This window comes from Protobothrops mucrosquamatus, unplaced genomic scaffold, assembly GCF_001527695.2.
Source record: "Protobothrops mucrosquamatus isolate PMUCROS unplaced genomic scaffold, P.Mucros_1.0 scaffold_57, whole genome shotgun sequence".
NCBI classification, from domain to species: Eukaryota; Metazoa; Chordata; class Lepidosauria; order Squamata; family Viperidae; genus Protobothrops; species Protobothrops mucrosquamatus.
In genome coordinates, this window is record NW_015386133.1 from 105,195 (window position 1) to 117,598 (window position 12,404).

Sequence of the window (12,404 nt, forward strand, 5' to 3'; positions counted from 1 at the left end):
CGAAANGGACTTCAACTCCCAGAATTCCTGAGCCAGCATGGCTCAGCTTGGAAACCTCTCCCTTTCCCCTCAGCGTGGCTGGCTCAGGAATTCTGGGAGTTGAAGTCCACAAGTCATGAAGGGGTCAAGGTTGTCTACCCCTGCTGTAGGTCATGTGTGAAAAAGGGTCATAAGTGACATTTTTCAGTGCCGTTGTAACTTTGAATGGTCGCTAAGCCAACAGTTGTAAGTCGGGGACTACATGTACCATCCCAGTTGTTGGTCCAGTCTTTTCTTGAAAACCTCCAGAGATGCAATGCCCACAACTTTGGGAGGCAAGCTTCAAAGAAAACCCGTTCTCTGACCTTCACTGTTGATGGAAGAAACCACATTTCAGCAAAAAAGAAAATTAGGGATCTGACTTGTGTCACGAAGTGTGCAGAATAACACAAGTTGGACTCGGCTCCTTAGCACAGATTGTAATCCTCACAAGCAGCTCAGCTCTACCAGGTGCAAAATATACAGCCCTACCGACAGAGAGTTGTGATCCTTTTTCACACGATGTGGCAACTTCCCTGCGGTCATTGGATCAAAATTTGGCCGCTCGGCAACTGACTCATATTTACGACAGTTGCAGAATCCCGAGATTACGCGATCCCCCTTTTTGCGAACTTCTGGCAAGCAACGTCATTGAGGAAGCCAGATTCACTTAACCACTGTGGCAAGCAAGGTTGTAAAATGGGGGCAAGGCTCACTTAACAACTGTCTCGTTTAGCAACATAAATTTTCTGCTCAATTGTGGTTGTAAATCCAGCACTACCTGTATGAGGCTCTTGTCTTGAGTAGGGAGTTGGACTAGAAGACCTCCAAGGTCCCTTCCAGCTCTATGAGTATGTTGTATGAAGAGAAGGACGAGGGGTGTGTGTGACATGATAGCAGGATTCCAGTATCTCAGGGGCTGCCCCAAAGAAGAGGGAGTCAAGCTATTTTCCAAAGCACCTGAAGACAGGACAAGAAGCAATGGATGGAAACTCATCAAGAAGAGAAGCAACCTGGAACTAAGGAGAAACTTCCACACAATGAGAACAATTAGCTGGTGGAACTACTTGCCTCCAAAAGTTGTGGATGCAGGAATTGGGACTGTCTAGTTTAATGAAGAGAAGGACGAGGGGGGACATGATAGCAGTCTTCCAGTATCTCAGGGGCTGCCCCAAAGAAGAGGGAGTCAAGCTATTCTCCAAAGGGCCTGAAGGCAGGACAAGGAGCAACGGATGGAAACTCATCAAGGAGAGAAGCAACCTAGAACTAAGGAGAAACTTCCTCACAATGAGAACAATTAACCAGTGGAACAACCTGCCTCCAGAAGCGGTGAAGGATCCAACACTGGAAGTTTTTAAGAAGAGACTGGACAGCCCTTTGTCCGAAATGGTATAGGGTTTCCTGCCTGAGCAGGAGGTTGGACTAGAAGACCTCCAAGGTCCCTTCCAATTTTATTATTATTATTGTTATTTTCATGTGGGACCTATACACCCCTTAAAGTGTGTCCCAGATCTGTGGGTCTCCCTAAAACTGCAGGAAGTATGTGGGGAGAGGCCTTAATAATAATAATAATAATAATAATAATAATAATAATAATAATAATAATAGTAGTAGTAGTAAAGTTAGAAGGGACCTTGGAGGTCATCTAGTCCAACCCCCTGCTCAGGCAGGAAACCCTATACCATTTCGGACAAATGGCTGTCCAGTCTCTTCTTAAAAACTTCCTGTATACGCTGGATTTCGACTCTCAGAATCCCTGGTCAGCGTGAGCCACGAATGGCTGGGAAAGGTGCCCGTCCAAGACCGAGTGGCTGTGGCTTCCAGCGCCTCGGCATAGTCAGCTGATTCCATCGCTGACTATAGGGGGCGAAACTTTGGCCCCCTCAGATCGGGTCCGCAACTTGGGTGTTCTCCTGGATTCATGGTTGACATTGGACGACCAGTTGTCGGCCGTGACCAGGGGAGCGTTTTATCAGGTTCGCCTGATTCGCCAGTTGCGGCCGTTTCTGGACCGGGACGCCTTACGCACGGTCACTCATGCCCTTGTGACTTCCCGCCTGGACTACTGCAATGCTCTCTACATGGGGCTTCCCTTGAGGAGCACCCGGAGGCTCCAGCTAGTNGTGGTTGTTCCAGCTAGCGGGACTGGCCTAAGGGATTTTATAGGGGTTTTAAATTACTTTTAATTGGACATATTTAAATATTTCGTTTTAATTAAATTTTTAATTAGGCATAATATGTATATATGTTAGTATTTTATCTAATTTGTCAGCCGCCCTGAGTCCGTAAGGAGAAGGGCGGGATATAAATGCAATTAATAAAATAAATAAATAAATAAAGCAGGGTAATATTCTCCTGAATCTTGACTGGCAGTCTAGAAAACCAACTTACCAAGTAATATGTAAATAAACATTTGTTAAATAGTTGTCCATATTTAGTAATCTGCTTTAAGTTTGTTTTCTATATTTAAAATGAAAAATCTGAAAATTGAAAACTTTAAAAACATTTACAGTGGTTTATTTTGTATTAAACCCTTTTCGACCAAACTGCTGCTATAATATTTTTGATGTTACACTCTAATTTATACCGTAAAGAAGAACTTATATATAAACTTTAATTAGCACTTCATTTTGACTGTTTAAGAATCTGAAAGATAATACTTTAAAAAACAAATCCCTTGACTTTGCTAATTAAAGAAATAGAGGAAGAAAAGAAAGCAATTAGCTTTAACTATCAAAATTTAATGAATGGACAATTTATACGAAAACATAATTGTTTAATCAGGGAAAAAGCAGAAAACAGGATGACAATGAACTTATTTACAGAAATGCTTCTTTACAATCTCCATTAGGAAAAATCCAATTCCTAGGTTTCTGCAATTACACAATGAAAGTAAATAAAAACCACTAAGCGCTTTGCACTGCTTCCAACATTACTTTTCACCAATCCTGATTAGCAGATAACTAACCATTTTAAAGTTACACTATTATGGTTTTCAAATAGGATCAGTAACAAGAAGAGTTCCAAGCAGCTCTTGTGCGCTGTTAAAATAATGTATCACAGGTAAGAGGACCTTCTCTCTTCTGTCTAGTTTCTTCAAATAAGATCAGCAACTAGATTAAAGAAAGAAACAGAACCGTGGTGTGAAAATAATGAAAAGATGGCAGGTCTTACGCAAATTCTCACTCCAATACAGAGAAAGCTACTAAAAAAATCAACCAATCGATCACATGGGAGGCAGCATTTGAGAAACAGCTGACAAATTCTACAAATTCAAGACTACATTCATTGGCTAACTGAAAAGACCAAAGTTGACTCATAAACTGTGGAGCTATTTAGTTTGTTGGGTTCAAATTAAGCAAGCTCTGCCAGCCAGCATTAATATTGTTAACTTGCATGGTTTAAAAGTGTAACATGCTTTGTGAACAAGCCAACTGTTGTTTGCTAAGTTATTAAAGCATGAGAGTGCAATATGTGCAGCCAGTCATAGTTTGGATAATACTTAAGTGAAATATAACTACAAAAAATCTTATTAAAGAAACTGGCTATTCTTTTTGTGGATTTAAGTAAATTCAGAGTCAAAAGGAAGAATTCCTTTCAGTAGAAGAAAATTGGCCTTGCTTTATTCTCCTGAGTAAGCAGGATAATCAGTTGTTTTTGTTAGGGTTTGGGTTGTTTATGTTTATTCCTAATTTGGTGCCTAACATCGCTGATGCACTAAAGGCATAGCTGCTGTGGTTCACAGGCAGAAACATCTAAAAAATGGGTAAAAAAGCCAAAAAGGCAGCATTTAATCCTTTTAAATGTATCTTGTTCTGCATGTAACCTTTTTCCTCACCAATGAACTGATCATTATGTCTATAATGTCTTGTTCCAGTTTTTGACAACACTGTGACGTAAAAGGATTAATTATATAATTTTTGTGCTTTTTACATGTTCATTGTTTTGTTAATTTTTCCAATACTTTTGGAAAACGAAAGAAAAAATGGGGGGAAGCAAAAAAAATATCTCATTTTTCTAATATGCTGTGGTTAACCATTTTCTGCAAGAAATTAGGACACTTACCGTTCATTGGCATTTCATCAATCTGGGTAGAATAGTATTGCTCAATGTCTCGCAGGATACGAATATCATCATTCTTTACAAAGTTGATTGCAACACCTTTGCGACCATAGCGGCCTGATCTACCAATCCTGATGGGAGATTCAAAACCAATTAACATATGAGAAGCCACAGCAACTCACATTCAGTGCAGAATTCGTCCGTATCCTTTATTGCCCATGGCAGAACCAACTACAGCAAAGATTTTTTGTGTCAGAGCCTGGGCAACTGCTTACCTTATATAATTAAAGGCAGAAGCATCTTTCATTTTAACTGAGAGGACTGCTAGAAAAAGCATTTCCCCCCATCAATTGCTCTTCAAATAATTTTATTACTCAAATGTTTAATGTTTTATGAATACATTTTAGAAAAATGATTAAAAAAAACTTAAGAATTTTTTCTCTTGAAATATACATGTATGCCTACCTGTGTATATACAACTCTCTGTTGTTGGGCAAATCATAGTTAATGATCAGGGACACTTGAGGAACATCCAGACCTCTAGCCCAAACATCTGTAGAAATTAGAACTCGGCTGTAAAAAGAAAAGGCAAATATTGGACTAAAGCAAGAATTCTTCAGAATTTGAGAAGTAGTTAAAACTCTTTTATTTTTATCTATGTTAGCACAACTTAAAACACAAAGACAAATTTACCTACTCACAAAAGTGATACAGTGGATTGTACAATATCTACTAATACCAGAAATGGCACTTGAATAAAATCCTAGATACCAGGCTCATCTCAAACACAAAAAATAATAAACTGTGATAAAAGTTGACCTAGAACATTAACTGTCTTGTAAGATATTCTGATGAGCTAGAGAAATTCAAAAAGAGATGTACTTAACAATCTCATGTCACTCTAAGCAACCATTGAGCAAAATCTAGAGCCAGGGTCCCCAATCCCTTGTGCGTGGACTAGTACCGGGCCGCGGCATGTCAGCAACCAGTCTGCACTAACAAGCAAAGCCCCATCCGCGAGATGCAGGCAGCACACAAAACCACGCACCCTCCGGTCCGCGGAAAAACCTCTCTCCACGGAACCAGTCCCTGGTACCCAAAAGTTGGGGACCTCTGATCTAGAGGATGGTTTTGAATTGTATTTTGGGAGAGTATCAGGAAACAAAAGTGCTGTCTTACCTTGCCCCAGATCTGAACTCTTTCATGATGGACTCCCTTTCCTTCTGAGGCATGTCACCATGCATTGATGAAACAGTGAAGTTGGCTTCTCTCATTTTCTCAGTCAGCCAATCAACCTGATCCAGGGATTAGACACAATTAGTTATATACTGACATGGTGTAACCTAGAAAAAATGAACTTTCTCTATAATGCAACATACATCTAATTCCATCCATTTGTTAACTTGAACAGAAATCGTGCAATATTCTCTTGGAACTTATACTAATACTTGGCTGACATACCTTCCTCTTGGTATTGCAGAAGATGACTGCTTGTGTAATAGTGAGAGTATCATACAAGTCACATAATGTATCAAACTTCCATTCTTCTCTTTCTACTGCCACAAAGAATTGTTTGATCCCTTCAAGAGTCAACTCATCACTAAGAAAATGGAAAATATATCCAAATTAACCTTGTTTATTATATAATTAAAGTATTTTTATTTTACTCTTCAGTCAAAATGACTTCCAGAGTTGTTTAAAAGAACAAATAACAAGATACATTCTAAATGAAAATATTGGGAAAAGGAGGAAAAAGCATATTCAGGCAATTATCCTTAAGCAAACAGCTGAAAATCAGCAGGCTACTGGCTGAACAGAGTAGTTCTTATTTCCACCCCATTCCATTCCTTTCTCGCTCTCTTTTACTGGAATGTAAGATAGTTGTAAAATAGCTGTAAGAAATACTTTAATGGATCTATCAGACATTAAATTTAGGAAACAAAAACTTTCATAACTGAGTAATTGTTTTTACAATGTTTTAAATCTGAGGAAAGAATTAGAGAAGGCAGGCAGTGCAGTATTAAACATTGAATTGTTGCTCTGGAAATAAAAATTTAAGAGCTCTGATACACTATGGTGAAGATATGCTACAAAATTTCTATTTTAGTCATGAACTTATTGATTGCATGAGGACATAACACTAAATACAGTTTGTGTGCTCTTTCCTCTTCTCCACCACATTTATAAAGAAGCAGAAAACTTCTGCAGTTATGCATGTCCTTCAAACACTACAATGGAAATAATTACATTCATAGGTAACAAAAGCAATGTTCAAAATTTATCAATTTCAACTGGTCATAATTAGATTTAACCAGTTGTGTAAGTTTGGACAACATAGCAAACATTAATTATAATGTTCTAGTTTAGATCTGAAGTATTATCAAATTCAAAACTTGACATAAAAGGAAGCTCAACATAAGCTGGAACATAATGTTAAAATTACTAACCGTTTCACCAGAATACGAATAGGGTCAGTCATAAATTTGTTGGTCATTTCCAAGATCTCGTGTGGCAAAGTGGCACTGATCAGAACTACCTGAGTGGCTGGAGGAAGGTATCTATACACATCATAAATCTGTTCTTTAAAACCTGTATAACCCAAATAACATAATAAGTGATATAATAAAATATGGAAGCCTTTTTATATTTTGCTTCTATGAAAATATGCATTTCAAAAATTGCTCTAAGTAGTCTATGCCCAAGAATTATGCTTGTAGTTTAACGCAGGCTGGTACTCACTAGAGCAGGGGTTCTTAACCTGTGATCTGCAGACTCCTGGGAGGGAGCGATATCGTCACAGGGGGTCTGCGAAGGCTTGAAGAAATGTTATGATTTAAATCTTAAGTCTTGAGGGTCCATGGCCATAAAAGGTATTTAAAGGGGGTCCATGGGGAAGAAAAGATTGTGAACCACTGAACTAGAGGCATCTGACATTCAACTCTTGTGTTAGCATTTGGCAACTGATAGGATGTTATTTATTTGTCATAAAAAGCTACCCAAAACTGGTGCAGGTTTAATTTTGTCTATAACAAAAACTCAATAACTAGACTCTGTATCCTTTAAGGTTTTGTTTTCATGTTTTATTTTTTAAAAGAGAGCTAGAAACATTTGGGATTTATATATCCTTTACCTTTATTGAGCATTTCATCAGCTTCATCCAAAACCAACATTTTGATAGCACGAGTCCTTAGACTTCTGCGACGAATCATATCTGAAAGATTTCAAATTTCCATCAACAGTCACCAAAGATATTAAAACAACTCCTGGTCCCACAGATTGAATACTCATCAATCCTAAATGTTATCATTTCGGAATATGTCCTAAAAAGCTTCTGGGGCATATTCTCATGCAAATGTTTATGTATTTCTGAAGTAAAGCTGGAAGAATCAGCAGCAGGAAGCTGGGAGCTTAGCTGGGAGCAAACGGGAAGAAAATTCAAAAGCTGCAACAAAGGAAAAGACAGTGCCTGCCTCCTATGTGAACTGGGAGTTAAAGCCAGATATAGCCTTCAGGCTATTTACTAATCACAACTGGTCTAGAATAATTAGCAGTTATCTTTCCAGATAGTTTCCAAATATAAAGGTCAAGAAAATTAAGTAACAAAACAATTTTGGTTCAAATCTAGAGTATAAGGTAACTGAAAACTATCATAGTCCAAACAGAATTTTAACCAAAGCATTAACTGTGGACATGGTATTGTACATAATTATATATTCACCAAATACACGACCAGGTGTGCCAGCAACAACATGTTGTCCATAATCCAACTTCCTGATATCTTCGCCAACATTGGTCCCACCAATACATGCATGACATTGGACATTCATGTAATCACCAAGAGCAAGCAGCCCCTGTACAAATGAGTCCATACATTACTTAGCAGTTAAGAATTCTAACACCTCCTGAAATGTAATTGAGGCAGTAGTTCTAATAAGAACCATGACATCTGTAACAGTATACAAACAAAATGAATAGGCAAATCATCATAAATGTGAATCCATTCTCCCTGGTGCCGAAATTAAGCATATTGTGCAAGAATACCCACAACATTAAGCATATTGTGCAAGAATACCCACCCTCTGGAACGAGCTGCCCCCAGAGATCCGGGTGATTCCGGATCTCCCCTCCTTCCGCCGCGCCCTCAAGACTTGGTTATTTCAGCGGGCAGGACTGGTCTAGGGGTATTTTAAATTGGTTTTAACAAAAAATTTTAGTAGAAGCGGCCTAGTTAAATATTTATTTTTAATCACTTTTAAATTTTGTATTGTATTGTATTATTGTTTTTAAACTGGCTGTAAGCCGCCCTGAGTCCTCCGGGAGAAGGGCGGGGTATAAATTTAATAAAACTAAACTAAACTAATAAAACTAAACTAAACATGCATTCTCTCGTTCCCTAGAAGACCTGCACAAAGCCAGCGCCAGAGGCGATAGGCTGGATAACTGAACTGACATCGAGGCTACTGCTGTACCCCTGTAGACGTTTTGTATAGAATTATGTGGATTGTGTGTATAGGTTTACTTCTCTTCTATCATGTTCTCATCATATGTTAAATAAATAATAATTCTCCCCTTCTAACTTGGTGCTTGATTCATGTCTTTCTATTATTATAATTGTGTCTGGGTTCTTTTTTAATAAGATAAATTGCCATATGACATTAATTTATTGTATTTATATCTTATGTTTCTTTCACCATGGAACTCAAGATAAATTCTGCTAGGTACTGCTGAGAGCAAGCTAAGCATGTGTCCTGAGAGTTACCAATGCTCTTAGCAGAGGCAGCTCAAGGCTACAGGAATCTGGGCAGATTCCTGTTGATGGAATGTTAAATGTTTATCTGGCTTTGTTAGATCCAATACATAACGCTGCTCACCACAATACCAGCCTGGCCATTGTATATCTGGCAGTGACCTCAAGGAACAGCAAATATTAATTTTATAAGCATGAATATATTATATCACTTGTTGGAGAGATTGTGCCAACACAGACTCCCCAACCTAACCACAAATCACTAAGACTTCAATCTAATAGTACATCTTGATTCTAAACAGGCATTATTGAGTTCAGGCTTTGAGTTGCAACTTGGAACAAAGAGGGAATTGGCCAGGGATTTAAGTGACGTAATATTATTTTGCAAATATTATAAACTAACATTCATTTACCTTCTGAATTTGTACTGCCAACTCTCTGGTAGGTGCCAAAATTAACGCCTGGGTTTCACGAACCTAATTGAAAGAATGAGATTAGTTATATAATATTCAATACTGTGATCTCCTCCAAATATGTATTTTAAATCTCAACTGCTCCTTTTCAAAGGAATATAAGTATGGTCCTAGAATATAATCCAAAGGGTAGAAGTCATTGCTCCATAAGATAATTTAATGTTTTCACTAAAAATAATATATGCATCTTCATAAAACAAAGAATTTCCAAAAATTACCTGGATATCGAGACATTGTAGTACAGATATGGAAAATGTTGCTGTTTTGCCTGTTCCAGACTGTGATCTAGAAAGAAACAACTGAATAGCTAAATCTGATTAAATACAAAAAAAAAAAAAAAGATTTACCACATAAGATTAGCTTTGTATGGGTCTATTTAAGGGGCTTTATATTTGTAGTGAATATAATTATTATAATTATAATATAATTATAAATATAATTAAAACAAAATGAAGATCATTTGATCATTGTTAAGGGATCACTGACTACTACTTAGAATTTTGTATATGATCAATCATATTAATGGATGTTATATATTACCATTTAAAAATCTAAACGACTGTGAAATTGCAGTATATATACTTCTGAAAAGTCAAGTTCCATGAAATTTAGAAGGACTATTTTTGATTAGAATTATACCATTAAATGTGTGTTAGATCTCTGCTTCCAAAGAACTCATTGCTTAATATTTATGAGTAAGAAACATCAAGAACAATTTATTTTTAACTATCGAGATAATATCACAAAGCATACTCTTCAAACTTTCCTTTTAGAATATAATTCCACTTACTGAGCAATCACATCTCTTCCTTTAATTATCTGTTTAATTGCTCTCTGCTGGATAGCTGAAGGTTTCTCAAAACCTAGAAAAACAATTGTTTTTAGATTACAATTTAGATTTTCCCTCTACAAACTAAACTATCAAAACTGACTTAAGTATTATAGTAAACAAACCATGAAGAAATGCAATGAAAACTAGAATTAACATACATTATTCAAAATAAGCAAATAAACAGGCTTCCTAACTCTTATTTTAAATAATTTTTAGTAACATTAGGGCCTGAATCTAATGGGGGGGGCTACTTTATTTTAGGATATCATTAGGTAGCTACAGCCAGAATCAAAAGTAATACAGCTCTAAGGCTGCATTCATATAATCTGTCTAAATAAATTTGTTACTGCTCTTGAATAAATACCTTATCTAGTGATTCTACAGAAATGACCAAAGGATCTATTCCAATTATAGCAGCAGGAATCACCTCTGTTGGTTTTCCTGTCTTTTTTTTGCAGTTGACATTAATTACCCATGTTGACTGTGTGTGTCAGAATTTTTTTTTTTAAAGCAAAATATACTGCCTAGAAGAGAGCCATTCCTGAACAGTTGCCTTAGGCCAGTGGTTCTCAACCTGTGGGTCGGGACCCCATTTGGGGTCGATCGACCATTTCATGGGGGTCGCCAAGCAAGGCTGTCCGCCATTTCTTTTGTCTGCCATTTTTCCCCTTTTCCGGCGGGTGCCTTACCTCCCTTGGGCTGGGCCAGCTGGTGGTCGGCCTGCTCCGTCTCTGCCGCTTGCCAGATACGCCTCGGCCGGCGCAGGGGGCGGAACCACGCATGTGCGGCGCTCCCGGGCAGGGAAAGTCCTCGACTTACGACCGGTTGGGTAGTCCTCGACTTACGACCGGTTTAGTCCTCGACTTACGACCGGTTTAGTCCTCGACTTATGACCGGTTTAGTCCTCGACTTATGACCGGTTGGGGTCACGGCATTAAAAAGGTTGAGAACCACTGCCTTAGGCTCTAATGCTATATCTCCAAGGCCTGGAGGAAGATGACTTTCTCTTTTTGGGTTCATACATCATTGCTTGACAAAGTAACATTTACCCTATGTATTACAGGTTTATTTGGGTAATAACATGGAAATTAACTGATCTCTAGATTCATGTAACATGGCAAAACTTCCACCCACTTAGGAATTTACCAAGAATGTTAATGGGCTCGCAAAAGTTAAAACTACAAATCTCATTACCTCTCACTTCAACAAACACCCTTCTTTAAAACAGAAGGACAGAATTGGAAGCGAGCATTGCAAGCAGAGCTTCAAACATCTGCCGATTGCTTGGGGATTATTTAGAAATGCCATTATTATTATTATTATTATTATTATTATTATTATTATTATTATTATTATTATTATTAATTGAATTTCTATACCGCCCTATCTCCCTTACGGGACTCAGGGCGGTGAACAGGCGATAATAAAAACCATGATAAATATACGCAGATTTCTGTTCTAAAATCAAATTAAATAACAGGCCTGCTCTAAAAATACCCCATACAAAAACCCCACTAAAACATAATCAAACTACGCCAGGCCGGCCGCATGGAATAGATGGGCCTTCAGGGCCCATCTACAGAGGCTTCCATAAAAATGATCAACAAATACCAGAGGGAAGCCCCATAATCCAGGGGTCCTCAACCTTGGCAACTTTAAGACTTGTGGACTTCAACTCCCAGAATTCCTCAGCCAGCAAAGCTGGCTGAGGAATTCTGGGAGTTGAAGTCCACAAGTCTTAAAGTTGCCAAGGTTGAGGACCCCTGCCATAATCCAAGTCCGACACTGACCCTTCCTTGCTCCATCATTTCATAGCGACTCCATTTAAGGCCCAGCTATCCTGGAACGAGTGAACAGGGCTAGAGAAGGCGGGGGAACCGGAAAAGCAGCTGGGAAGCTCTCCTGTGCTTTGTCGCTCTTGATCCTCCTTCGCTTCGTTACCGCTTTCTGAAGTTGTGCGGCCACACAACTAACTCCGTTCCCCCTTTCTCAGCCCATCCCTCCAGCCCCCCCCCCCACTCACCGTAGGCGTAGATGCCGCGCAGCAGGTCCTCCCGTAGGCCCATGGTATCGAAAGTGGGGGTGACGTCCACCTCTTCGCTGGTCTCGAACTCCACCTTTGTCATGTCCTCCTCCTTCAACAGCCGCTTCCGAGCGGAGCCCGTCACGCCTCCCGTAGCCCCCGACATCGCTTCACTTCTAGGCCCCGGCCTCTACCAAGAACGTTCAACGTGCCGAAAGGCCCGCTCGACGTAATTCCTGCGAGACAAAC

At 38.8% G+C, this 12,404-nt stretch overlaps 1 protein-coding gene across 1 annotated transcript; it reads right to left on the minus strand.

Moving 5' to 3' along the window:
* Positions 1–2,738: 2,738 nt before the first annotated feature.
* EIF4A3 (eukaryotic translation initiation factor 4A3) lies at positions 2,739–12,404 on the minus strand. The gene is made up of 12 exons (XM_015812088.1): positions 12,156–12,404; positions 10,091–10,163; positions 9,519–9,585; positions 9,241–9,303; positions 7,799–7,931; positions 7,211–7,291; positions 6,528–6,669; positions 5,542–5,680; positions 5,260–5,375; positions 4,546–4,653; positions 4,084–4,211; positions 2,739–3,131 (listed from the first exon to the last, which is right to left on the minus strand). Exons 1-12 carry the CDS (start codon positions 12,319–12,321, stop codon positions 3,115–3,117), a joined length of 1,233 nt encoding a protein of 410 aa, XP_015667574.1. The 5' UTR covers positions 12,322–12,404; the 3' UTR covers positions 2,739–3,114.

Excerpts from the sequence above, each read along its gene's own strand:
- EIF4A3 (XM_015812088.1), bottom strand. The coding sequence starts at position 12,321 with ATGTCGGGGGCTACGGGAGGCGTGACGGGCTCCGCTCGGAAGCGGCTG. Across the intron at positions 7,932-9,240 it reads TGGCAGTACAAATTCAGAAG|GGGCTGCTTGCTCTTGGTGA; the intron begins GTAAATGAATGT and ends TCATTTGTACAG. Across the intron at positions 7,292-7,798 it reads CACACCTGGTCGTGTATTTG|ATATGATTCGTCGCAGAAGT; the intron begins GTGAATATATAA and ends GAAATCTTTCAG.